Source organism: Elephas maximus, chromosome 10 (assembly GCF_024166365.1).
Source record: "Elephas maximus indicus isolate mEleMax1 chromosome 10, mEleMax1 primary haplotype, whole genome shotgun sequence".
Classification (NCBI taxonomy): domain Eukaryota; kingdom Metazoa; phylum Chordata; class Mammalia; order Proboscidea; family Elephantidae; genus Elephas; species Elephas maximus.
Genome location: NC_064828.1, coordinates 4964670 through 4988518, shown reverse-complemented (window position 1 = coordinate 4988518; position 23849 = coordinate 4964670). Strand labels below are relative to the sequence as shown.

Here is a 23849-nt window from a genome sequence, read left to right as displayed (position 1 = left end):
TGCAGGGGGGATGAGAGGGCAGAGGGGGCCAGAAGCTACCCAAATGGACAGGAGGAGAGAGAGTGGAGGGAAGAACTGTGCTGTCTCATTGGAGGGGGAGCAATTAGGAGTGTATGGCAAGCTGTATGTAAATTTTTGTATGAGAGACTGACCTGATTTGTAAACTTTCACTTAAAGCTCAATAAAAATTAGTTTAAAAAAAAGTAAGTCCTTTTCTCTCCCTATAAATGCAGAGTTTCAAAAGAAAAAATGATAAAGACTGACAGCAACAGTTGTGTGAAAGAGCTTGGAAGATTTCAGCAAAGGTTGCCGAAATCAGGAAAGTAGAAAGTAGCAGTACCATACAAAAAGCTGATAGCTAAGTTCAATTTGAAATTTAGAGGTGCCAGGGAAACATCCTGACTGAAAGAGAGTAATTGAACTGGAACATCTGATTCAAATTGACCCTGAGGCAAACGTATAAGTTCCGAAGATGTTAGGAAAGTAAAAATATTAAGAAAAAGTGATGCTGACTCTATTTGTTAAGAGTGACACAAACCACAAATGCCAGCAGTCTAGAAGGATAAACAGAGAGAATCCTGGGCTTTGAATCAGGACGCCAGGTCCTTAGCACACAGTTCCTTTTCCTCTTGCTCAATTCTCTCACCTGTAGCTAAAGACGTTGAATAGAGCAACACTGTCCAATAAAAATAGAATGTCAGCCACACATGCAAGCTACATAAGTAATTTTAAATTTTCTAGTAGCCAAATTAAAAAAACAATTAATTTTGGGTGAAATTAATTTTAATAATATATTTAACTTAATACATGCAAAGTATTATAATTTTAAAATGGGGTCAGTATAAAACATACTATAAATAAGATAGTTCACATTCTTTTTTTGGTACTAAATCTTTGAATGTCAGAGTATGTTTTATGCTTATAGCACATCTCAGTTTGGAGTAGCCAAATTTCAAGTGCTCAGCAACCTTCGGTGGCTAGTGGCTACCTAACTGGATAGACAGGACCTCTACATTCTTCTCCATGTTTAAAAGCTACATGGCTATAAAATTTGATTGGCTAGGGCAATAAAGATTGGAAATTGCATGAATATGTGAAAGTCAGCAAATGACAATACATGTAATAGGGAAAGGTACAAAAGATGAAAATAAGAAAAAATAAAAATTTCAATTTCTGAATGAATAAAAATATAGCAAAGACATTATTGATTGATCAAATGGGTGTGTTTAACTAAAAAAGTGAGACCTACTACAAAAAAAAAGTAAAAATGCATTACAAGGTGATTCCTTTGTAAGAATAATTATTCTGTGCAAAAAATATGCTTACCATTATTTTTAAGTTTCTCATTCAAAAATTTATACACATAGGAGGACTTCTAGCCAATGTGGTGCCATAGACAGATGCACCACACCATCCCTCCACAGCAAAGATCCAACAAACTAAGTAAAACAGAGGCAAACATCATTCCTGGAACTGAAGCGCCAAACAAAGAGAGAAAGAACTCAGGCAAGCACTGAATGGAATAAGAAGCTGACAGAGACTGACAGAGGACAGAGAGTGCAGAGAGATACGTGCAGAGGGCCCCATAAGCAAATGCAGCACAGATCCACCATCTTGGACTCCTGTTGGGGATCTGCAGACAGGGAGCATGGAACTTCCAGCAGGAGACAGAGCACCCGGTAACCAGTGATACACGCTTTCCCATCCCCCATTCTCTCCCCACTGCTCTGCCTCCAAGCTTCCTGGCTGGCTGCGGTGGCTTGGCCGGCCAGGAAGTGCAGCGTCCATACCACTTGGATTCACCCTACCCATGTTGGAGATCAGCGGACAGGGAGTACGGCAAAGCAGCTTCATGAAAGTTCCCAGCAGGAGACAGAGCACCCCATAATGAGTGATATATGTTTTCCTAGTCCCCCCTTTTCCCTCCCCCCTTTGGGCTCCTCTGCTTCCCACCAGATCCCTGGAGGTATTTTTTCTTCTTCTTCCTTTTTTTTTCTTTTCTCTTTTTCCCTTTCTGTCTTTCTTAATTTCTCAGTTCTCATCTCTCTACACTTATCTTATTTTCCTATCTCCTGAATACCTGGTGCTGTGTGATATCTATACCCCCTCCAGCCGGGTTATACTGTTCTGCTTGGGAGCCACTTCTGCAGTCTTAGCAGGCCCACTGGTGGGACTCTGGGACTCCTAGGGGCTTTTCCTTTTTTCTTCCCAAATTTTTATCTAGTTATTTCTTTCTTTGTTCCCCCTGCTTCTTTTTCGTTTTTGCTTTTCTCCATTTCTCAGTTTCTCATCTTTCCACTCCAATGGTAAGCTCCCTTAGCACTCTTTTTTTTTTCCTTTCTTTCTTTCTTTGCTTGTTTGTTTTTGGCTCCTGTTTCTCTCTCCTCTCTCTCCTCTTTCCCATACCCCTATTAGGTCCGCACATCACAGCCTTCCCCATCTTTCCTGCCTACCTGAACTGTGCAATAAACATCACACCCCCCACCCCCAGCAGCACAGGCACGGCCTACTGGAACCTGCCCAGCACTGATTCCTGGCCTGCCCTGTGGACCCTAGTATGTGCCACAAACAACCCATCCCAGCTCCTCCCCTTCAGCTGGACCTGCTCTGCTGCACCATAGTTGAATGACTGGCTCTAGCCCTTGGACAAGGAGGTGAAAAGCATTGTGACTACAGACAAGCAAACAACAAAAAATGCACAATCAAGAAGCTAAAAAAATAACTACTAAATATCCTGAAAACAGCAGACAATATCAAAACATAAAACAACAGGACAGGATGGTTCCAGTAGGCATCCAAAATAAAACACTGGATGACTTTCCGGTAGAAGAAAAGGCAGGGAACTCAAATCTCTAACATTCAGAGAAATCCAAGAGTTGAAGCAAAAAGCAGACAAAGATGAGGAAAAAATAGACAAATTTATGGAAAAGGCAGACAAATTCGTGGAAAATAGAGACAAAAAAAATGGGACAGTTTAGGAAAGTAATACAGGAACAAAATGCCAAAGTAAATTCACAATTAGAAATCATACAAAAACAAGTAGAAATCCAATAGATAAACAAGATTTCAGAAATAGACAGTGTCATAGAAGGGCTGAGGAGCAGGTCTGAAATGATACAAGACACAATCAGTGAAATTGAAGACAAATGCTTGGATACAATTCTGTTAGAGGAAAAAGCAGAAAAAGAACAAAGAAAAATGAAGAAACCCTGAGAATTATGTGGTATACAATCAAAAGCAAAAATTTTCGAGTGATCAGAGTTCCAGAATAGGGAGAGAAAATGGAAAACACAGAAAGAATTATTGAAGAATTGCTGACAGAAAAATTCCCTAATATCATGAATGATGAAAAGCTGACCATCTAAGAAGCTCAATGAACCCTATATAGGATAGACCCCAAAAGAAAAATACCAAGGCATATCATAATCACACTTGCTAAAACCAAAGACAAAGAAGAAATCCTGCAAGCAACTCAAGAGAAATACAAAATCACATACAGAGGAGAAACTGTAAGACTATCCTCTGATTATTCAGCAGAAACCATGCAGGCAAGAAGGCAATGGAATGACATATATAAAATCTTGAAAGAAAAAAATTGCCAACCAAAAATAACATATCCTGCAAAACTTTCATTCAAATATGATGGTGAAATTAGGACATTTCCAGATAAACTGAAATTAAGGGAATATGTAAAAAACAAACAAAACTTATAAGAATTATTAAAGGAAGTCCTTCAGCCTGAGAACAAACATCAGATCACAGCCCGAATCTAGGATGAAAGATTGTACCAGCCAGATACCAACCTAGAAGATGAACTCTCAAGGACTACCCAAAACCAAAACAATTGCAACAGGGAGCCAGAGAGGTTAATCTGTAAATGACAATGATGTCAGAACAATAAAAGGGGGAACAAACAGTACAGGTATAGAACTTTCTAATGTAGAGGAAGGCAAGGTGATACCAAGTAATAAGAGATTGGTTCAAACCTAGGAAGATGAGGGTAAATTTCAACGTAACCACAAAGAAAGTAAACAAACCTACTCATCAAAATAAAGACACAAGGAAAAGATTAGTCCAAATGACTAGTAGACCACATCTACCACGGCCTCCACCAGACTGAGTCCAGTACAACTAGATGGTGCCCCACTACAAACACTGCCTGCTCTGACAGGAATCACAGTAGAGGGTCCCAGACAGAGCTGGAGAAAAATATAGAACAAAATTCTAACTCAAAAATAAAGTTCAGACTTGCTGGCCTGACAGAGACTGGAGAAGCCCTGAGAGCATGGCCCTGGACACCCTTTTAGCTCAGTAATGAGGCCACTCCTGAGGGTCACCCTTCAGCCAAAGATTGAACAGGTCCATGGAACAAAACAAGACTAAAGGGGTGCAACAGCCCTGGGGCAGGGACTGGAAGGCAGGAAAGAACAGGAAAGCTGGTAATAGGGAACCTAGGGTTGAGAAGGGAGAGTGTTGACATGTCGTGGGTTTGTTAACCAATGTCATACAACAATGTGTACTAACCGTTTGATGAGAAACTAGTTTGTTCTCTAAACTTTCAACTAAAGTTCAATTAAAAAAAAGAAAAAAATTTATATACATATTGTTTTGTGACATTGATTGCAATCCCCACAATGTGACAGTACTCTCTCCCTTTCCACCCTCGGTACCCAGTGTCCATTCCTCCAGTTTCTGTCCCTTCCTGACTTCTCATCTTGCTTTTGGGCAGGAGTTGCCCATTCGGTCTCATATATTTGACTGAACTGAGAAACACGTTCCTCATGCATGTTATTATTTGTTTTATAGGCCTGTCTAATGTTTGTCTGAAAAGTAGGCTTCAGGAGTGGTTTCAGTTCTGAGTTAGCAGAGTATCCATGGGCCATAGTCCGGGGGGTTCCTCCAGTCTCTGTCATGCCATTATGTATTTTTTCACAAATTTGAATTTTTTTTCTCATTTGCCTTCCACTCTGTCCAGAACTCTCTGTTGTGATCCCTGTTAGAGCTGTTGGTGATGGTAGCTGAGCACCATCTAGCTCTTCTGGTCTCAGGCTGATGTAGTCTCTGGTTTATGTGGCCCTTTCTGTCTCTTGGGCTCATATTTACCTTATGTCTTTGGTGTTCTTCATTCTCCTTTGCTCCAGGTGGGTTGAGTCGAATTGATGCAGCTTAGATGGCTGCTTGCTAGTGATGAAGACCCCAGATGCCACTCACCAAAGGTGGAATCCAAAATATTTTATTAATACAATTTCTTAGGCCAGTTGGCCTAGATGTCCCCTGAAACCATGGCCCCCCAGAGCCCTGTTCCTGGCTTTCTGAACAATCGGTTGTATTTAGGAAACTTCTTTGCTTTCGGTTCAGTCCAGTTGTGCTGACCTGTCCTGTATTGTGTGTTGTCTTTCTGTTCACCTAAAATAGTTCTTGTCTCTTATCTAATTGGTGAATACCTCTCTCTTCCTCCCCACCCTTGTAACCATCAAAGAGTATTTTCTTCTCTGTTTATTTTCTTGATTTCTTATAATAGTGGTCTCATACAATATTTGTTTTGCAACTAATTTCACTCAGCATAATGTCTTACAAATTCCTCCACGTATGAGATGTTTCACAGAGTCATCCTGGTTCTTAATTACTGAGTAAGATTCCGTTATGTGAATATACCATAATTTATTTATCTATGCATCCATTGATGGGCACCTTGGATGCTTCCATCTTTTTCCTATTGTAAACAGTGCTGCAATGAACATGGGTGTGTATATATCTGTTCGTGTGAGGGCTCTTATTTCTCTAGGATATATTTCAAGGAGTGGAATTGCTGGATCCTATGGTAGTTCTATTTCTAGCTTTTTAAAGGACGCGCCAAATCGATTTCCAAAGTGGTTGAAATATTTTACGTTCCCATCAGCAGTGTATAAGTGTTCCAGTCTCTCCACAACCTCTCCAGCATTTCTTATTTTGTGTTTTTTGGATTAATGCCATCCTTGTTGAGGTGAGATGGTATCTCATTGTAGTTTTGATTGCATTTCTCTAATGGCTAATGATGGTGAGCATTTCCTCGTATATCTGTTAGCCACCGGAATGTCTTCTTTGGTGAAGTGTCTGTTCCTATCCTTTGCCCATTTTTTATTGGGTTATTGGTCTATTTGTTGTTGAGTTTTTGCAGTATCATGTAGATTTTAGAGATCAGATGTTGATCGGAATTGCCATAACCAAAACTTTTTCCCAGTCTATAGGTAATCTTTTTACTGTTTTGGTGAAGTCTTTGGATGAGCATAAGTGTTCGATTTTTAGGGGCTCCCAGTTATCTAGATTCCCTTCTGGTGTTTGTGCATTGTTAGTAATGTTGTGTATAGTGTTTATGCCATGTATATTTTTTCTTCCATGATCTTATATTTAGGTCTTTGGTCCATTTTCAGTTTGTTTTATGCATGGTGTGATGTATGGGTCTTGTTTGATTTTTTTGCAGATGAATATCCAGTTAAGCCAGCGTCATTTGTTGAAGAGACTCTTTTCTCCTTTTAACAGACTTTGGGCCTTTGTCAAATATCAGCTGTTCGTATCCAGATGGATTTATGTCTGGGTTCTCAATTCTGTTCCATTGGTCTATGTATCTGCTGTTGTTCTAGTACCAGGCTATTTTGACTACTGTGGCAGTAATACGTTCTAAAATCGGGTAGTGTGAGGCCTCCCACTTTGTTTTTCTTTTTCAGTACTGCTTTACTTATTGGAGGCCTCATTCCCTTCCATATGAAGTTGGTGATTTGTTTCTCCATCTCATTAAAAAAGGTCATTGGTAATCGGATAGGAATTGCTTTGTATCTATACATTGCTTTGTGTAGAATAGACATTTTCATAATATTGACTCTTCCATCCATGATCAAGATACATTTTTCCACATATGTTGGTCTCTTTTGGTTTCTTGTATTAATGTCTCGTAGTTTTCTATGTATAGGTCTTTCACATCTCTGGTAAGATTTATTCCTAAGTATTTTATCTTCTTGGGGGCCCCTGTAAACTATTGATTTGCTGATTTCCTCTTCAATGTTCTCTTTGTTGGTGTAGAGGAATCCAACTGATTTTTGTATATTTATCTTGTATCCTGATACTCTGCTGAACTCTTTTATTATTTTCAGTAGTTTTCTTGATGATTCATTAGGGTTTTCTGTGTATAAGATCATGTCATCTGCAAATAGAGATACCTTTACTTCTTCTTTGCCAATTTGAATGCCCTTTATTTCTTTATCTAGCCTAATTGCTCTGGCTAGGACCTCCAGCACAATGTTGAATAAGAATGGTGATTAGGGGCATCCATGTCTGGTTCCCATCCTCAAGAGGAAAATGCTTTCAGACTCTCTCTCCATTGAGGATGATGTTGGCTGTTGGCTTTGTATAACCTAAAACCCCTGTTGCCAGCTTTGTATAAATGCCCTTTATTATGTTGAGGATTTTTCCTTCTATTCCTATTTTGCTGAGAGTTTTTATCATGAATGGGTATGGGCCTTTGTCAAATGCCGTTTCTGCATCAATTGATAAGACCATGTGGATCTTGTCTTTTGTTTTATTTATATGATGGATTACATTAATTGTTTTTCTAATGTTGAACCATCCCTGCATACCTGGTATGAATCCCACTAGGTCATGGTGAATTTTTTTTTTTTTTGATATGTTGTTGAATTCTATTCGCTAGAATTTTGTTGAGGATTTTTGCATCTAAGTTCATGAGGGATATAGGTCTATAAATTTCTTTTTTTGTGTGTGTGGTGTCTTTACCTGGTTTTGGTATCAGGGATATGCTGGCTTCATAGAATGAGTTTGGGAGCATTCTGTCCTTTTCTATGCTCTGAAATACCTTTAGTAGTAGTGGTGTTAACTCTTCTCTGAAAGTTTGATAGAACTCTGCAGTGAAGCCGTCTGGGCCAGGGCTTTTTTTTCTTGGGAGTTTTTGGATTACCTTTTCAATCTCTTGTTTTGTTATGGGTCTATTTAGTTGTTCTACTTCTGATCGTGTTAGTTTAAGTAGGTTAGTGTGTTTCTAGGAATTCATCCAGTTTCTTCTAGGTTTTCAAATTTGCTAGAGTACAGTTTTTCACAGTAATCTGATATGATTCCTTTAATTTCAGTTGGGCCTGTTATAATACCACCCATCTCATTTCTTATTTGGGTTATTTGCTTTGTCTCCTGCTTTTCTTTTGTCATTCTGGCGAATTGTTTGTCAATTTTATTAATCTTTTCAAGAACCAGCTTTTAGTCTTGTTAACTCTTTCAATTGTTTTGTGTTCTCTATTTCATTTAATTTTGCTCTAATTTTTTTTATTTGCTTTCTTCTGATGCCTGAGGATTTCTTTTGTTACTCTGTATTTGATCAAGCTGTAGGGATAATTCTTTGATTTTGGCCCTTCCTTCTTTTTGTATGTGTGCATTTATTGCTATAAATTGACTTCTGAGGACTGCTTTAACTGTGTTCCAAATGTTCTGATAGGAGGTGTTTCCATTCTCATTTGGTTCCATGAATTTCTTTATTCCATCCTTAATTTTTTCTATAACCCAGTAGTTTTTTAGCAATGTGTTGTTCAGTTTCCACATGTTTGATTTCTTTTCCCTGCTTTTTCTGTTATTGATTGCTACTTTTATGGCTTTATGATCAGAGAAGATGCTTTGTAATGTTTCAATGTTTTGGATTCTGTTAAGGCTTGCTTTATGACCTAATATGTGGTCTGTTCTAGAGAATGTTCCATGTGCATATGAAAAAAAAGTACACTTGGTTGCTGTTGGATGGAGTGTTCTGTATATGTCTATGAGGTCAAGCTGGTTAATTGCGGCATTTAGATCTTCTGTGTCTTTATTGAGCTTCTTTCTGGATGTCCTGTCCTTCAGTGAAAATGGTGTGTTGAAGTCTCCTACTATTATTGTGGACCTGACTATCTCACTTTTCAAAGCTGTTAAAGTTTGTTTCATGTATCTTGCAGCCCTGTCATTGGGTGCATAAATATTTAATATGGTTATATCGTCCTGGTATATTGTCCCTTTAATCATTATATAGTGTTCTTCCTTATCCTTTATGGTGGATTTTACTTTAAAGTCTATTTTGTCAAAAATTAATTTTGCCACTCCTGCTCTTTTTTGATTGTTGTTTGCTTAATATATTTTTTCCATCCTTTGAGTTTTTGTTTGTGTCATGGATTGAATTATGTCCCCCAAAAACTGTGTGTATCAACTTTATTAGGCCATGATTCCCAGTATTGTGTGGTTGTCCTCCATTTTGTGATTGTAATTTTATGTTAAGAGGAATAGGGTGGTATTGTAACACCACCCTTACTCAGGTCACCTCCCTGATCCAATGTAAAGGGAGTTTCCCTGGGATGTGCCCTGCACTACCTTTTATCTCTCAAGAGATAAAAGGAAAGAGAAGCATACAGAGAGTTGGGGACCTCATACCACCAAGGAAGGAATACCAGGAGCAGAGCACATCCTTTGGACCCAGGGTCCCTGTGCCTGAGAAGCTTCTCGACCAGGGAAGTTGAGGACAAGGACCTTCCTCCAGAGCTGACAGAGAGAGAATGCCTTCCCCTGGAGCTGATACCCTGAATTTGGACTTTTAGCCTACTTTACTGTGAGGAAATAAATTTCTCTTTGTTAAAGTCATCCACTTGCAGTATTTCTGTTATAGCAGCACTAGATGACCAAGGCAGTTTGTTTGTGTTTTTAAGTCTAAGGTATGACTCTTGTAGGCAGCACATAGACTGATAATGTTTTTATTTATTTTATTTTATTTTTTATCCATTCTGCCACTCTCTGTCTCTTTATTGGTGTAGTCAATTTACATTCAGTATAATTATAGATAGGTATAAAAAAATTTTTTATGAGTTTAGTACTGTCATTTTGATGTCTTTTTTGTGTGTTGTTGACAGTTTCTTTTTTTCCATTTAAATTTTTGTGCTGAGTAGTTTTTCTTTATATATTGCCTTTTCCTCTTTTTTGTTGTTGTTGATTTTGTTTTTGCTGAGTCTTTAGGTTGTTCTTGCATTTTATTTTGATGTGTAGGGTTTTTTTTTAGGACTGTTAGTCTCCTTTGCAATTACTTTAATATTTACCCCTATTTTTCTAAGTTTAAACCAAACTTTAATCTTATGTATATCGTCTTGACTTCCTCGCCATACATAAGGTCTATGACTATGTTTTTTAGTCCTTCTTTATTAATTTAATGTTGTCATCTTTTACATAATGACATCACTGTTTTCCTGTTTTTAGCTTCTTTTATCTTGATTTATTTTGTGATTTCCCTATCTGAGTTGATATGTGGTTGCTCTGCCCTGTGTTCTAGTCTTGGGTTGTTAGCTGATGTTACTGATTTTCTAACTAGAGAATTTCCTCTAATATTTCTTGTAGTTTTAGTTTGGTTTTTGTAAATTCCATAAACTTCTGTTTATCTGGAAATGTCCTAATTTTGCCTTCATATTTGAGATGCAGTTTTCCTGGATATATGATTCTTTGCTGGCAATTTTTTTCCTTCAATGCTTTATATATGTCATCCCATTGCCTTCTTGCCTGCATGGTTTCTGCCGAGTATTCTGAGCTTGTTCTTACTTTTCGTTTATACCTAACCACTGTTAAAATTCTGCCTTTATCTTTGGTTCTGGCAAGTTTGATTATAATATGTCTTGGTGACTTTCTTTTGGGATCTACCTTATGTGGGGTTAGATGAGCTTCTTGGAGAGATATCTTCTCATCTTTCAGAATATCAGGGAAGTTTTCTGCCAACAGATCTTCAACAATTCTCTCTGTATTCTCTGTTATCCCTCCCTGTTCTGGTACTCCAGTAACTCGTAGGTTATTTCTCTCGATAGAGTGCTACATGATTCTGAGGGTTTCTTCATTTTTTTAAATGCTTTTATCTGATTTTTCTTTGAATATATTGGTGCCAGGTCTTCTATCTTCCATTTCACTAATTCTGACTTCCAGTTTCTCAGTTCTGCTCCTCTGACTTTCTATTGAGTTCTCTAATTCTGAAATTTTATTGTTAATCTTCTGAGGCCCTGATTGCTGTCTCTATATGGATGCTTGCAGCCTATTACATTTTTCATTCTGCTCTTGAATAACCTTAATTTCCTCAACTGCTTAATCTGTGTGTTCCTTGACTTGTTCTGCATTTTGCCTGATCTCTTGAAGAGTTCTGTATATTAATCTTTTGTATTCTACCTCAGGTAATTCCAGGAAACTCTGTTCATCCAGAAGATTCCTTGATTCTTTCAGGAATTTCTTGAAGTGATCACGGTCTGCTTCTTTATGCGATTTGATATTGACTGTTGTCCCCGAGCCATCTGTAAGTTATTGCATTTCTTTATTTTATATTTGCTTACTGTATCCTTGCTTCTTGCTTTGTTTTATTTTAATATACCCAAATAGACTACTCGAGTGAGGTAGCTTGATTATTGGTGCCTTTGAAACTCTAATGTCCTGTCACCAGATGGCTAGAGTTGTTACCAGGTATGTGAGCTTAGGAGTCCATTCACTTTTCTTGTATGGACTCAGCTCAGGTGTCTAGGTTGTCGGTCACCAAGTGTGTGGTGCCAGCTCTCACCTATGATCTTAGAGGATCAGCGGTGATTGATGTAAGCACAGGTATATGGTTGCAGTAGGGGGTCACGCTCAGTGAGGCAGGGGGCTAACAACCATTCCCCGAGTGTCTGTGGGGAAAGCACATCCCTGTTCCTTAGAGTTCACAGATGGATGTGCTCTGCAGCCAGACCATGGGCACCCAGTGCTTTTAGCTATAAGGTCTGTTAGGCACCACTTACCCCTGGACCTCTGTTGTGGGTGGCTAAATGGCTTTGGTGGAGCCACCAGTCCTCAGGCCCCGATGTGGGTAGATGAGGACCCTACTTAATAGACAGAGCAGTGTCAAATGTCAAAAATTGGCCTCTCCACTGTGCAGTGGAAACAGTTAAAGTCAGACCTCAGGCACCTACCCCCTTGCACTGAGCTAACAAGGGCCTAAGCTGCTGAAATGAGCCCACAGGAGTCCATGCAGGGGTGAAAGGCAGTCAAAGTCCGTGTCCCACTTGTATCTGATGGGAGCCACTTCTGCCCTGAGTTCCCAGCTTAGGGGAACTGGCGGATGATTTTTCCGCATTTGTTAGTTTGTTCCTTTTCCAAGGCTGGAAGAATAGCTCAGGACACACAACAGAACCTATCTCAGGCCCAGAGAAATTGACAGCCACTGAAGCCAGCTTGAGGCCTGGGGCAGAGGGAGGAGGTATCAGATAAATGGGAGAGAGTCCTTTCGAGACGGGTGCTTTTTGACCCACCCAGTAAATTAGACAGAAGCACTTAACTTTTGCCTAGAGTGCTGTTCTTCACTGATTCCAGAGACGTGAGTGGACTCCATGACACTTGCTCTCTGTGGCTGAGGAAACCACATCCTGAACACTACCGCCAGCTCTGCCATGGTCACGCCAAAGGATCAGGGCTGAGGGGTGCTGTTTCCAACCAAGTCAGATTTGGCAACTCCTTGCTGCTTCTGAGGCTTCTCTCTCTCCCCCTGCTGCTCAGTCCAGTTTCTTAACTTTGCCTTTGATGTTCAGGGCTCCTAGCTTGGCATATATATAATCAATTCACTTGTTTTTTTCAGGTCTTTGTTGTAAGAGGGACCAACGGAAGCATCTGACTACTCCACCATCTTGGGCCCACCTCTCCTTTGTCCATTTTTTAATGGATTAAATGTCTTTTTGTTGTTGAGGTGTTGAAGCATTTTGTAGATTTTAGAGATTATACCTTTGTCAGATATGTCATAAACAATTTTTTTTTCCCAGTCTGTAGGTTCTCTTTTTATTCTTTTGGTGAAGGCTTGTGATAAACTGGAATTGATAAGTATTTAATTCCTCCTCTGGTGTTCATGCATTCTTAGCTATGGTTTGTATACTACTTATGCCATGTATTAGGGCCCCTAGCATTATCCCTATTTTTGTCTTCCATGATATTTATCATTTTAGGTTTTATATTTAGGCCTTTTATCCATTTTGAGTTAGTTTTTGTGTATGGTGTGAGGTATGGATCTTCTTTCATCTTTTTACAAAGGGACATCTAGTTATACCAGCACCATTTGTTAGACTGTCTTTTCCCCATTTAACAGACTTTAGCCCTTTGTCAAATATCAGGTGTTCACAGATGGATGGCTTTTTGCCTTGGTTCTCAATTCTGTTCCTTCAGCCTATGTGTCTGTTGTTGTACCAGTACCAAGCTGTTTTGACTACCGTGGCTGAGATCAGGTAGTGTGAGGCTTCCTGCTTTGTTCTTCTTCAATAATGCTTTACTTATCTGGGGCCTCTCCCCTTTCTATATAAAGTTGGTGACTTGTTTCTCCACTTTGTTAAAAAAAAGGCTGTTGGAATTTAGATCAAGATTGCATTGTATCTGTAGATGGCTTTGAGCAGAATTGACATTTTCACAATGTTGAGTCTTCCTATCCATGAGCATGGTATGCTTTTCCACTTATGTGGGTCTTTTTTGGTTTCTTGAAGTACTGTTTTGTAGTTTTCTTTTTATAGTTCTTTTATGTCCCTGCTTAAATTTATTCCTATGTATTTTATCTTCTTGGGGTCTATTGTAAATTGTATTGATTTGATGATTTACTTTTCGAAGTTCTCTTCGTGTAGAGAAATCCAACTGATTTTTGTATGTTAATCTTGTATTCTGCTACTTTGCTGAGGTCTTCTATTAGTTCCAGGAGCCTTGGGGTTTTCCGTATACAAGATCACATCTTCTGTGAATAGAGATAGTTTTACATCTTCCATACCAATTTGGATTCCCTTTTTTTTCTTTTTCTTCTCTTATTGCTCTAGCTAGAACTTCCAGCACAATGTTGAATAAGAATGGTGATAAAGGGCATCCTTGTCTAGTTCCTGTTATCAAGGGGAATACTTTCAGTCTCTTCCTATTGAGAATAATGCTGGCTGTTAGTTTTGTATAAATACCCTTAAATATGTTGAGGAATTTCCTTCCTATCCCTATTTTGCTGAGAATTTTTAACAGGAATAGTTGTTGGACTTTGTCAAATATCTTTTCTGCATCAATTGAGGAGTTCATGTGATTCTTTTCTTTTGTTTTATTATGTGGTGGATTACGTTGATTGGTTTTCTAATGTTGAACCATCCCTGCATAACTGGTATGAATCCCACTTAGTCATGATATATATATATATATATATATATATATATATATATATATATATATATATATATATATATTGCTATGCTGTTGAATTCTATTTGCTAGAATTTTGTTGAGAATTTTTGCATGTATGTCTAAGAGGGATATTGGTCTGTAGTTTTCTTTTTTTGTGGTATCTTTGCCTGGCTTTGGTATCAGTGTTATGCTGGCTTCATAGAATGAATTCAGTAGTATTCCTTCCTTATGTTCTGAAATAGTTTAATTAGTACTGGTGTGAGCTCTTCTCTGTAAGTTTGGTAGAATTCTCCAGTGAAGCCATCTGAGCCAGGGCTTTTTTTGTTCCTCTTGTTGGGATTTTTTCTTATTACCTCTTCAGTCTCTTCTTTTGTTAGGATTCTGTTTAGTTTTTCTACCTTGGTTTGTGTTAGTTCAGGTAGGTAGTATGTTTCTAGAAATTTGTCCATTTCCTCTAGGCTTTCAAATTTATTGGAATATAGTTTTTCATCATATTCTGCTATGATCCTTTTTATTTCAGTTGGGTCTATTGTGTTATCATCTGTCTCATTTTTTATTCAGGTTATTTGCATTCTCTCCTGTTTTTCTTTTGTCAGTTTGGCCAGTGGTTTGTCAATTTTGGTGATCTTTTCAAAGAACAAAATTTTGGTCTTGTTGATTGTTTCTATTGTTTTGCTGTTTTCTATTTCATTTATTTCTGCTCTATTATGATTTTCTTCCTTCTGGCGCATGTGGGCTCCTTTTGCTGCTCTCTTTCTATTTGCTCAAGGTGTAGGGTTAATGTTTTGATTTGGGACCTTTATTTATTTATTTATTTTGATATGTGTGTTTATTGCTATGAACTGACTTCTTTTAAGCACTGCTTTTGCTGTGTCCCAAAGGTTTTGGTAAGATGTGTTTTCATTCTATGATTTTTTAAATTCCATTCTTGATTTCTTCTATTACCCAGTAGTTTTTAAGCAAGGTGTTGTTCAGTTTATATTTGATTTTTTTTCCTTGCTCTTCCTTTATTAATTTCTACTTTTATGGCATTATGATCAGAGAAGATGCTTTGTATTATTTCAATGTTTTTTTTATCAGGCTTGCTTTCTGGCCTAATGCGTGGTCTATTCCGGAGACTGTATACTTTGCTGCTACTGGGTGGAGTGTTCTGTATATGTCTATGAGGTCAAGTCGGTTGAATGTGGCATTTTCTTTATTGAGGTTCTTTCTAGATGTTCTATCCTTCAAGGAAAGTGTTGTGTTGAAGTCTCCTACTATTATTGTTGAACTGTCTATTTCTCTTTTCAGTGCTCTTAGAGTTTGTTTTACATATTTTGGAGCCAAGTCATTTGGCATGTATGTATTTATTTTGGTTATGTCCTCCTAGTGTATTGACCTTTAAATTATTATGTAGTGTCCTTCCTTATCTTTTATGATGGATTTTTCTTTAATATCTATTTTATTGGAGATTAGTATTGCCACTCTTGCACCTTTTTGGTTATTGTTTGATATATTTTTTCCATCCTTTGAGTTTTAGTTTCTGTCTTTGTGTCTAAGGTGTGCCTCTTGTAGTCAGTATATAATTTTTTTTTTTTAATCCATTCTGCCAATCTCTGTCTCTTTATTAAGCCTTTTACATTCAGTGTAATTATTGATAGGTATGAGTTTACTGCTGTCATTTATTTATTTTTTGGTATTGGCAGTTTCTTTTTTCCACTTAATTTTCTGTGCTGAGTTCTTTTTGTTTATGGATTTCTTTTTATCTCTTTCATTATTGTTGATTTTGTGTTTGTTGAGTCTTTATGTTTTTATATTTTATTTTGATGAGTAGATTTGTTAGCTTCCTTTGTGGTTACCTTGAAATTTACCTTTATTTTTCTAAGTTTAAGCCAGTCTTTTGTTTCTTGATATTGCCTTGACTTCCTCTCCATATGGAAGTTCTATGAGTACATCATTATTCCCTCATTTTTTTGACATTGTCATCATTTACATGTCGATGTCTCTGGTTCCCTATTTTCAGCCTTTTAGCTTTGTTCGGTTTTTATGAACTCCCTATCTGGGTTGGTATCTGGTTGGTTTGTCCTGTGCCCAAGTCTTGCATTGTTGTCTGATGTTGTTGGGTCTCTAACCAGAGGGCTCCCCTTAATATTTCTTGTAATTTTGGTCTGGTTTTATATTCCCTTAATTTGTTTATCTGCAAATGACCTAATTCTGCCATCGTATTTGAGAAATAATTTTCCTGGATATATAATTCTTGGCTGGCATTTTTTTTTTTTCCATCATGGTTTTTTTAATGCCAACTCATCGCTTTCTTGCCTGCATGGTTTCTGCTGAGTAACCAAAGCTTAGTCTTATTGGTTCTCTTTTGCAGGTGACTTTTTGTTTATCCCTAGCCACTCTCAGGATTCTTTTTTGTCTTTGGTTTTGGCACGTTTGATTATGATATGTCTTGGTGACTTTCTTTTGGGGTCTATCCTGTATGGAGTTCATTAAGCTTTTTGGATAGATATGTTCTCATCTTTCATGATATTAGGGAAGTTTTCCATCAGCAAATATTCAACAATTCTCTCTGTGTTTTCCATTACATTCTTCTGTTCTGGAACTCCAATCACTCGTAGGTTTTTCCTGTTGATAGTATCCCACATAATTCTTAGGCTTTCTTTGTTTTTCTTCGCTCTTTTTTCTGATTTTTTCCTCAGACAAATTGGTGTCAAGGGATTTATCTTCAATCTCATTAATTCTGACTTCCACTCTCTACATTCTGCTCCTATAAACTATTGAGTTGTCTAATTCTGAAATTTTATTGCTAATCTTTTGAATTTTAATTGTTGTTTTTATGGTTTCTAGTAGCCTATTTGGAAACCCTGGTGGCACAGTGGTTAGGAGCTATAGCTGCTAACCAAAAGGTCAGCAGTTCAAATCCACCAGGTGCTCCTTGGAAACTATTGGGGCAGTTCTACTTTCTCCTATAGGGTCGCTATGAGTCAAAATTGACTCAAAGGCAGTGGGTTTTTTGGGGGTGGGGTGGGGTGGAGTTGAGTAGCCTATTTATTCTGTCATTTTGTTTTTGTATTGTTTTCCTGAATTTTTCTATTGCTTTGTCTGTTTGTTGCTTGATTTTGTCTGTGTATTCCATGATCTCCTTCTTGATTTCTTGTAGAACACTGTATATTAGTTGTTTTTTTTTTTTTTTTTAATTCTTTATCAGGTAGTTCTGTTGCCAATCTTCCTTCAAAAGGTTTTCTGGTTCTGTATTTTGGTCACTTGCTGGAGCCATCTTGTCCTGTTTCTTTATGTGATTTGATATTGACTGTTGTCTCCGAGACATTAAGAAGTTATTATATTTTTTTATTTATTGTGTATTTGTTTACTGCTTCCTGAATTTTTGTTTTGTTTTGTTTTGTTTTGATGTATCCAAGAAGGCTGGGGATATGTGCTACTTTGGTCATTAACCTGGCTACATTAGAGCTCTCACCTCCTGTTTCCAAATGGGCAAAGCAACTACTAGGTATGTGAACCCAGGATTCTGTTCACTGTCCTAGTGGGGCTACTGAGGCTGTAGGTGGCATTTTTGGTGAGGTGACGTATCTGTCCTGCTGGTCATCTGGCCACGGGTGCAGAGGTTGTTCTACCTGGTCGTTAGGTTGGGTGTTGTGTGTGCGCTCCACTGCTTGCCAGATGGTCAGGATGAAATTGTCTGGGTCATCAGTCACTGAGTGTGTGGTGTGGAGAGTCTCACTCACAGTCCTGGGTAGGCAGGGCTGCATGGAGGTGTTTGGAGCAGGCACAGTTCTCTGGTTGCAGTGGGGGGTGATGCGGGTGTCAAGGCAGGGGGCTGTTGGCCACCCCCGGGTGCCAGGATGGAGGGTGTGCCCCTGTCTGCTAAAGCGCATAGTGGGGGGTGGTTAGTGCAGGCAATCCTTGGATGCCTGGTGCCATTGGCTGGAAGGATTGGAGGGCACCACTGATTCTCAGGTCCCCATCATGGGTGGCTGGATATAGTGAGTGGTACCACTGGCCCTCAAGCCCCCCATGTGTGTGGTTGAAGCCCCTTCTGGGGGGGGTGAATTCCACAGACCTGCAGCTCCCACTTGCCTGCTGCAAGTGGGCTTCAGTTGGGTGCCCTCCCCACCTTGAGCTAATAAGGATGTGCTGTGCCAGCCCAGTCAGTAAGACACTGGTGCAGGTGATGGGAGGAAGTGAATGGTGCTGCAAGTCTGTGGACCCCTTGCACCAGTGGCAGGGCATAGGAGCATGTGCCTCATACTGGTGGAGAGCTACTAGCTTAAGGGATGCGGCCTTGTTGAATGCCATAAATCAGCAGCTCTCACTTGGCTGCTACATGTGAAAATGGGCTTCAGCTGGAAACTCTGCCTGCTTTGTCCTAATGAGGACATGCTGTGGTGGGTCAGCCAGCAAGGCACTTGTGTGGGTGATCAGCAGTGTTGAAGGGTGCTGCAAGTCTGTGGACTCCCTATGCCAGCTGCTAGGCTAAGGGGCAGGCACCTCAGACTGGATTGAGAGCTATAGGCTTAGGGGCAGGGCAGTGTCAAATGTCACATATCTGCAGCTCCCACTTGGCTGCTATGGGTAAAAATGGGCTTCAGCTGAGAACTATGCCCACCTTATGCCAATGTGGATGTGCTGTGGTGACATAGCAAGGCACTGGTGTGGGTGATCAGAGGGGGTGGAAGGCACTGCAAGCCCGTGGGCCTTCTGTGCCAGTGGCTGGGCAAAGGGGCAGATGCCTCCAAACTGGGGCTGTGATTTCCTGGCTTAGGAGGCATGATAGTATTGAATGCCACTAGGCTGGTGTCAGAGCAGGGAGGGGGATGGATGAGGAGAAGGGAGCGCTTGAACCAGGGTGGTGGCAGAAGGGATAGAGATACAATAATAATAATAATACACCCAAACCCACTGCTGTTGAGTCAATTCTGCCTCATAGTGACACTGTACAACAGAATAGAGCTGCCCCATAGGGTTTCCAAGTAGCAGTTGGGGATTTGAACTGCTGATATTTTGGTTAGTAGCAGGGCTCTAAACCACTATGCCACCAGGGCTCCATGTATATGTATTACACATTGGTAAATATTATTCTTGTTAAGTGCTATTGAGTTGATTTCGACTCATAGTGACCCCATGTGACAGCAGAGAACTGCCCCATAAGGTTTTCTAGGCTGTAATCTTTCTTCCATGGAATCACTGGGTGGGGTCAAACCACCAGCCTTTAGGTTAGCAGCCAAGTGTTTAACTGTTCACCATCAGAACCCCTTAGGTAAATATTAAGAAAAAAAAAATAATAATAATTTTTTCTTAATATTTAATATTACATATAGATAAATTACATATATTATATAATTAAGTTTATATTTATGTAATTATATACAAAACCTTTCAAACAAAATAAACAGTGAAGACATGATCAGACCACAAAGTCCACACTTACACATTGCATCATGAGTGGGTAGAAGAGTTCTAATTTAGAGTTTTATTTGCCATGGGACCCTGGGCTAATCGCTCATCTTTCTGGTCCTTAATCTCTTCATCTTTAAAATGGGGACACTATTACCCACGGCACTGGGTTTTTTTTTTTTTTTTTATTACCTACACCTTGGAGTTTTAAGAGAGTTAAATATGGCAGTGCTGAGTCACCTGCATGACAGTTGCTCAATAAATATTTGTTGAATCTGAATGTAGGTACTCACCTTCCTCACCTCTGAACACAGAAAGGGAACCTGAAGTCCAGAAGAGAAATGAATTGCAAAAGACACACAGCAGTCACTGACATAACTGATGGGACCCAGGTCTTGAAGTCTCCTTTCATCCCATCCCCTTCCCCTCAAGTACCTACTCCCTGAGGCTGACCATGCCTCTGTTCCCTCCAGGACAAGTCGATGGCTCCAGTACTAACATGAACACTTCTATCCAAAGACTATTTGCCAGGAGCACATGGAGAAAGTCACAAGTACCTAGCAGTGCCATTCAAGTTTGACACCTGCTCCCAGCGATAGGTGGACTTCTGGGGCCTCAATTCCTTCCAGGCTTTTTACCCTTATTCCTGGATTGTGACTTCAAGTGTCAAGGATAGGCCCAAAGGCACTTTCTTAGTGTTTCCTGATTTCCATTAATATTGCCAAGGGATTATGGGTGCAATAATTGAGTTTCCCAGAAGCAGATCCTGAGATGAGAGTTCACATGCAAGTGGTTCATTAAGCACTTCTGGGAGAAACAGGTGAGGGAGATGGGAAGAAGCCAAGCTCAGACTGCAGGCAAAGTCCCATCCTCAGTTTGATCTTGAGGGGTGCTCTGAAATGCCAGTTATACCTCAGAGTTGTCCAATTTGAGTCAGGGGAGCTGTTCTTTCATACTCATGCACTAATCAGTTACTGGGGCCAAGGACAGTGCTCTGAAGAAAATGGCAGGTACAAGCCCTTAGAATACCTCATAGGAGCTCAGGGTGGGCACAGCCTCAACAGAAGTGTTTACAATTACCACTTCCAAAGGAGGACTTGCAAGTAACCTGTGCTATCTCAGATCTGAGCCCATTTTATTTCTCCAGCTTTAAGAATAAAGCCATATTTATAGCCTGAGCACATTCTACAGAAACCACCAACCCAGCTGCTGGCATTGACTAGTGATGGGATTCAGCAAAATATGGCAGAACAAGCTCCTCTGGTAGATTGTCCTCTCAACAAGGATGCTTGTTACTGCTCAATTTGAAAATTGTGCTAGATCAAGGGACACAAATCTGATCAAGAGAAATGATCCATGCCCGAGGGGAGCCCACAGTAGTGGATGATCTTTCAAATGGAAAATCTTGCTTGATTTTTCATTGCATCATAAAGAATATTGCCATTCCCAATTATATGTGCTTCTCCCACCAACTGTACAAGATCAGCAACAATACTTTTCAAAACATCACACCATATTAGATTACAAGGAGATACCACCTCATAAGGAATCAACAAGAAGATAAATGAAACTCCAAGAAAGTATAATACTAGTACTAATATCTAGCATGTATGGAAGACATATGGTCATCAAGTTTCTGAATATCTAAGTGAATGGATTATTCCCTGGTCTCCAGGTAAAGGCACCAATATCTCTCACTGCCCACGTATTGTCACAAAATCTAAGTGGGAATTTGATAGAAATTAAAAGATATGCTAGAGCCATTATTTAAAATTCCTTATGTAATTGCAGGTATTTTTAATTCATTTGTTAGGAGATGTTATTTCAAAGTAACAAGACTGATTATCAAATGTTCCTTGGGAAATCATATTAATGTCATATCTAATATCTGGGCAGAACTGCAAGAGCTGAGAAAGTCAAGATACGCAACAGCACTGCTTTCAAAGCCACACACTACATTAGTTTACATAGAGTGACCACTTCTTCAAGAAATAAAGAGGATCAGTGAAGAATGCTAACAATACACTAGGCATTGCCTCAAGCATTTTACATTACCTCATTTAACCTTCATAACCACTCTACCCATGCAAAAGATCTAATTATTACCCCACTTTACACATGAGGAATCTGACACAAGGGTTAAGAACTTGCCTAAGATCACAGAATTATTAAGCAGCAGATCTAAACTCTGAGTCTCTCTGAGTACAAAGCTCATAATTTAAACACCACACTACGGTGGCAACTATTCAAAACCTGCCAACACTGAAAATGAACCAGATGGTTCCTGGCATCTTCATGCTTCATCCATGTCACAGTAGAATCATACTTTCCAGCTTATTCAAATCCAAGGCTTTATCTCTGTAGATATGGTTTAGATTAAGATCATTTTTCTTCACTGCACATGTAACACTGTTTTCTAAAATTAACAACCTACCCCACAAGATAATAATGAAAAATTATGTGTGTGTGTACACATATTATACATTAGGTTATTAGCCATCAGTCATCATTGTAGTTATGGAAAGAGGTTAATTATTTCAATCTTACCACTTAGTATTCTAGGCTACCTAGTGCCTCTTGATTTTTTATAATTTCTTAGAATTTTCCCTCATGTATAATTAGTTCATTTGATGATTTTCCCTTTAAAAAATATATTCTTTTCAATATCCAATGATTAAAAATCATTGATCATGGTGGCTGACTACCAGATTGAAGTGCATCTTTAGAAATATACTTTGCACATGTTATCATTAACAAGAAAAGGACAGAGAAAAAGAGAATAAAATACAGTGGGAGGAAGTTTGGAAATTTACCTCTACTAAATTTTTTGGAAGTGTTTTTGCTGTTGGTTGCATGTTAGTGCATCTGTTTAAAAGCATTTCAGATTCAAGAACTGTTTCTATAAATATTTATTGATGCAACAACTAAAAAATGATTTAAAATTGTGTATTATGGTAGATAATTCACTCCAAATTTCAGCTATCAGGAGACTACAAAACTCTTACTAGTATCACTTGACATAGACGTCTTTTTAGCATTATTCCCTAGAAATTACCAAATTATTCAATCAAGTGCTTCTGAAACATCTACTACCTACAAGACCTTATCGAGTGCTGGTTCTAAAGCGTATTAGACTGAGAAATGAAAAGTGACAATGACAAATGTATGTTCCGTAAAAGAAACCCCAAAGAAATTTGTAGCAGAAGCTGAGTGAGTAGAAAAGCATTTGCTGAATATACAAAAGAGCCATGAAGATAGAATAGAGTTACGTTTTAATTTGTAACAGATTAAGGAGGAAAATAAATATATATTTATTTACAAGAGAAAGCCATCAAATGTAAAGACCTACTTTTTGGTTCCAGAAATCTTAAAAATAACTAAAAGAATGTATTTCTTACTTGCTGTTGATGAGCACTTCAGACTGCCGATTATTTACTTGATTATCACTCTTGTGACGAAACTGAAAAATCAAAGTGATCGTGAGAAAACATTCAAATCATTTTTTGTCAGCATGAATAAGGACACAGGAAATACTTTGAGTTCATTCCTTTGGACAATATTGCCATCAGTCCAAGATGAGCACAGCTTATACTCACCTTGAACCCAGCTCTGTATGTTCTGAACCTGACCATTCTCATTAAGCCCCATTCTGAGTGTTGCCAATGGAACAAGTCTAGCCACATGTTCTTCCAATTCCCACACATTTTTAGTTTCTTCTAAGAAGGTAACATGCTCCTGGCTCTGCCGCATGGTTGCAGAGAGAACCATACATCAGTTTTGATGTCTTCAACAGGGATGGGGCATCCATTTCTCTCACATGTGTACTCAATATTTTATCGGAACATCATTCATTCTGTTTTATGAGTTTCTTTGAAGTCAAGAAATTACTTGTAACAACATGTATTTTTATTCCCCGAAAGTTCTAATTGTTAACACTGATTTAATGAAATACTGAGTATTTAAAACAAAAAATCAAATACAATGCTGAAGCACATTTGGTGTGGGTTTGTATTTTTATGCCTAAGTGATCTTATTGCTTATTGTATACTTTCAGTAATGTAAACATCTTATATTGCTTCAAAGAATCCAAGTAGTATGGGCCTTCTACTAGACTCATAAATTAGCAGCCATTCAAATAAGCTTTTGTACATGAGCTGTCAGAATCAGTAATAGTAGAAGTAAAGGGTTATTTCAGCTAACTAATTTAAACACACAGATGAACAGGAGCTGGTATCAGGAGACTTGAAGCTTTGATTGCACAGGTTGTAATCATCAGGACC

The 23849-nt window shown here is 38.7% G+C and overlaps 1 protein-coding gene across 1 annotated transcript in view; it reads right to left on the bottom strand.

The window, feature by feature from the left end:
* The window catches only part of ATP8B4 (ATPase phospholipid transporting 8B4 (putative)), a 370299-nt gene that overhangs the window by 237583 nt on the left and 108867 nt on the right, over nucleotides 1–23849 (bottom strand). The window contains exon 7 of the mRNA XM_049897713.1: nucleotides 22968–23029. Within this exon, the coding sequence (XP_049753670.1) occupies nucleotides 22968–23029 (62 nt within the window). The remainder of the gene's footprint in view (nucleotides 1–22967; nucleotides 23030–23849) is intronic.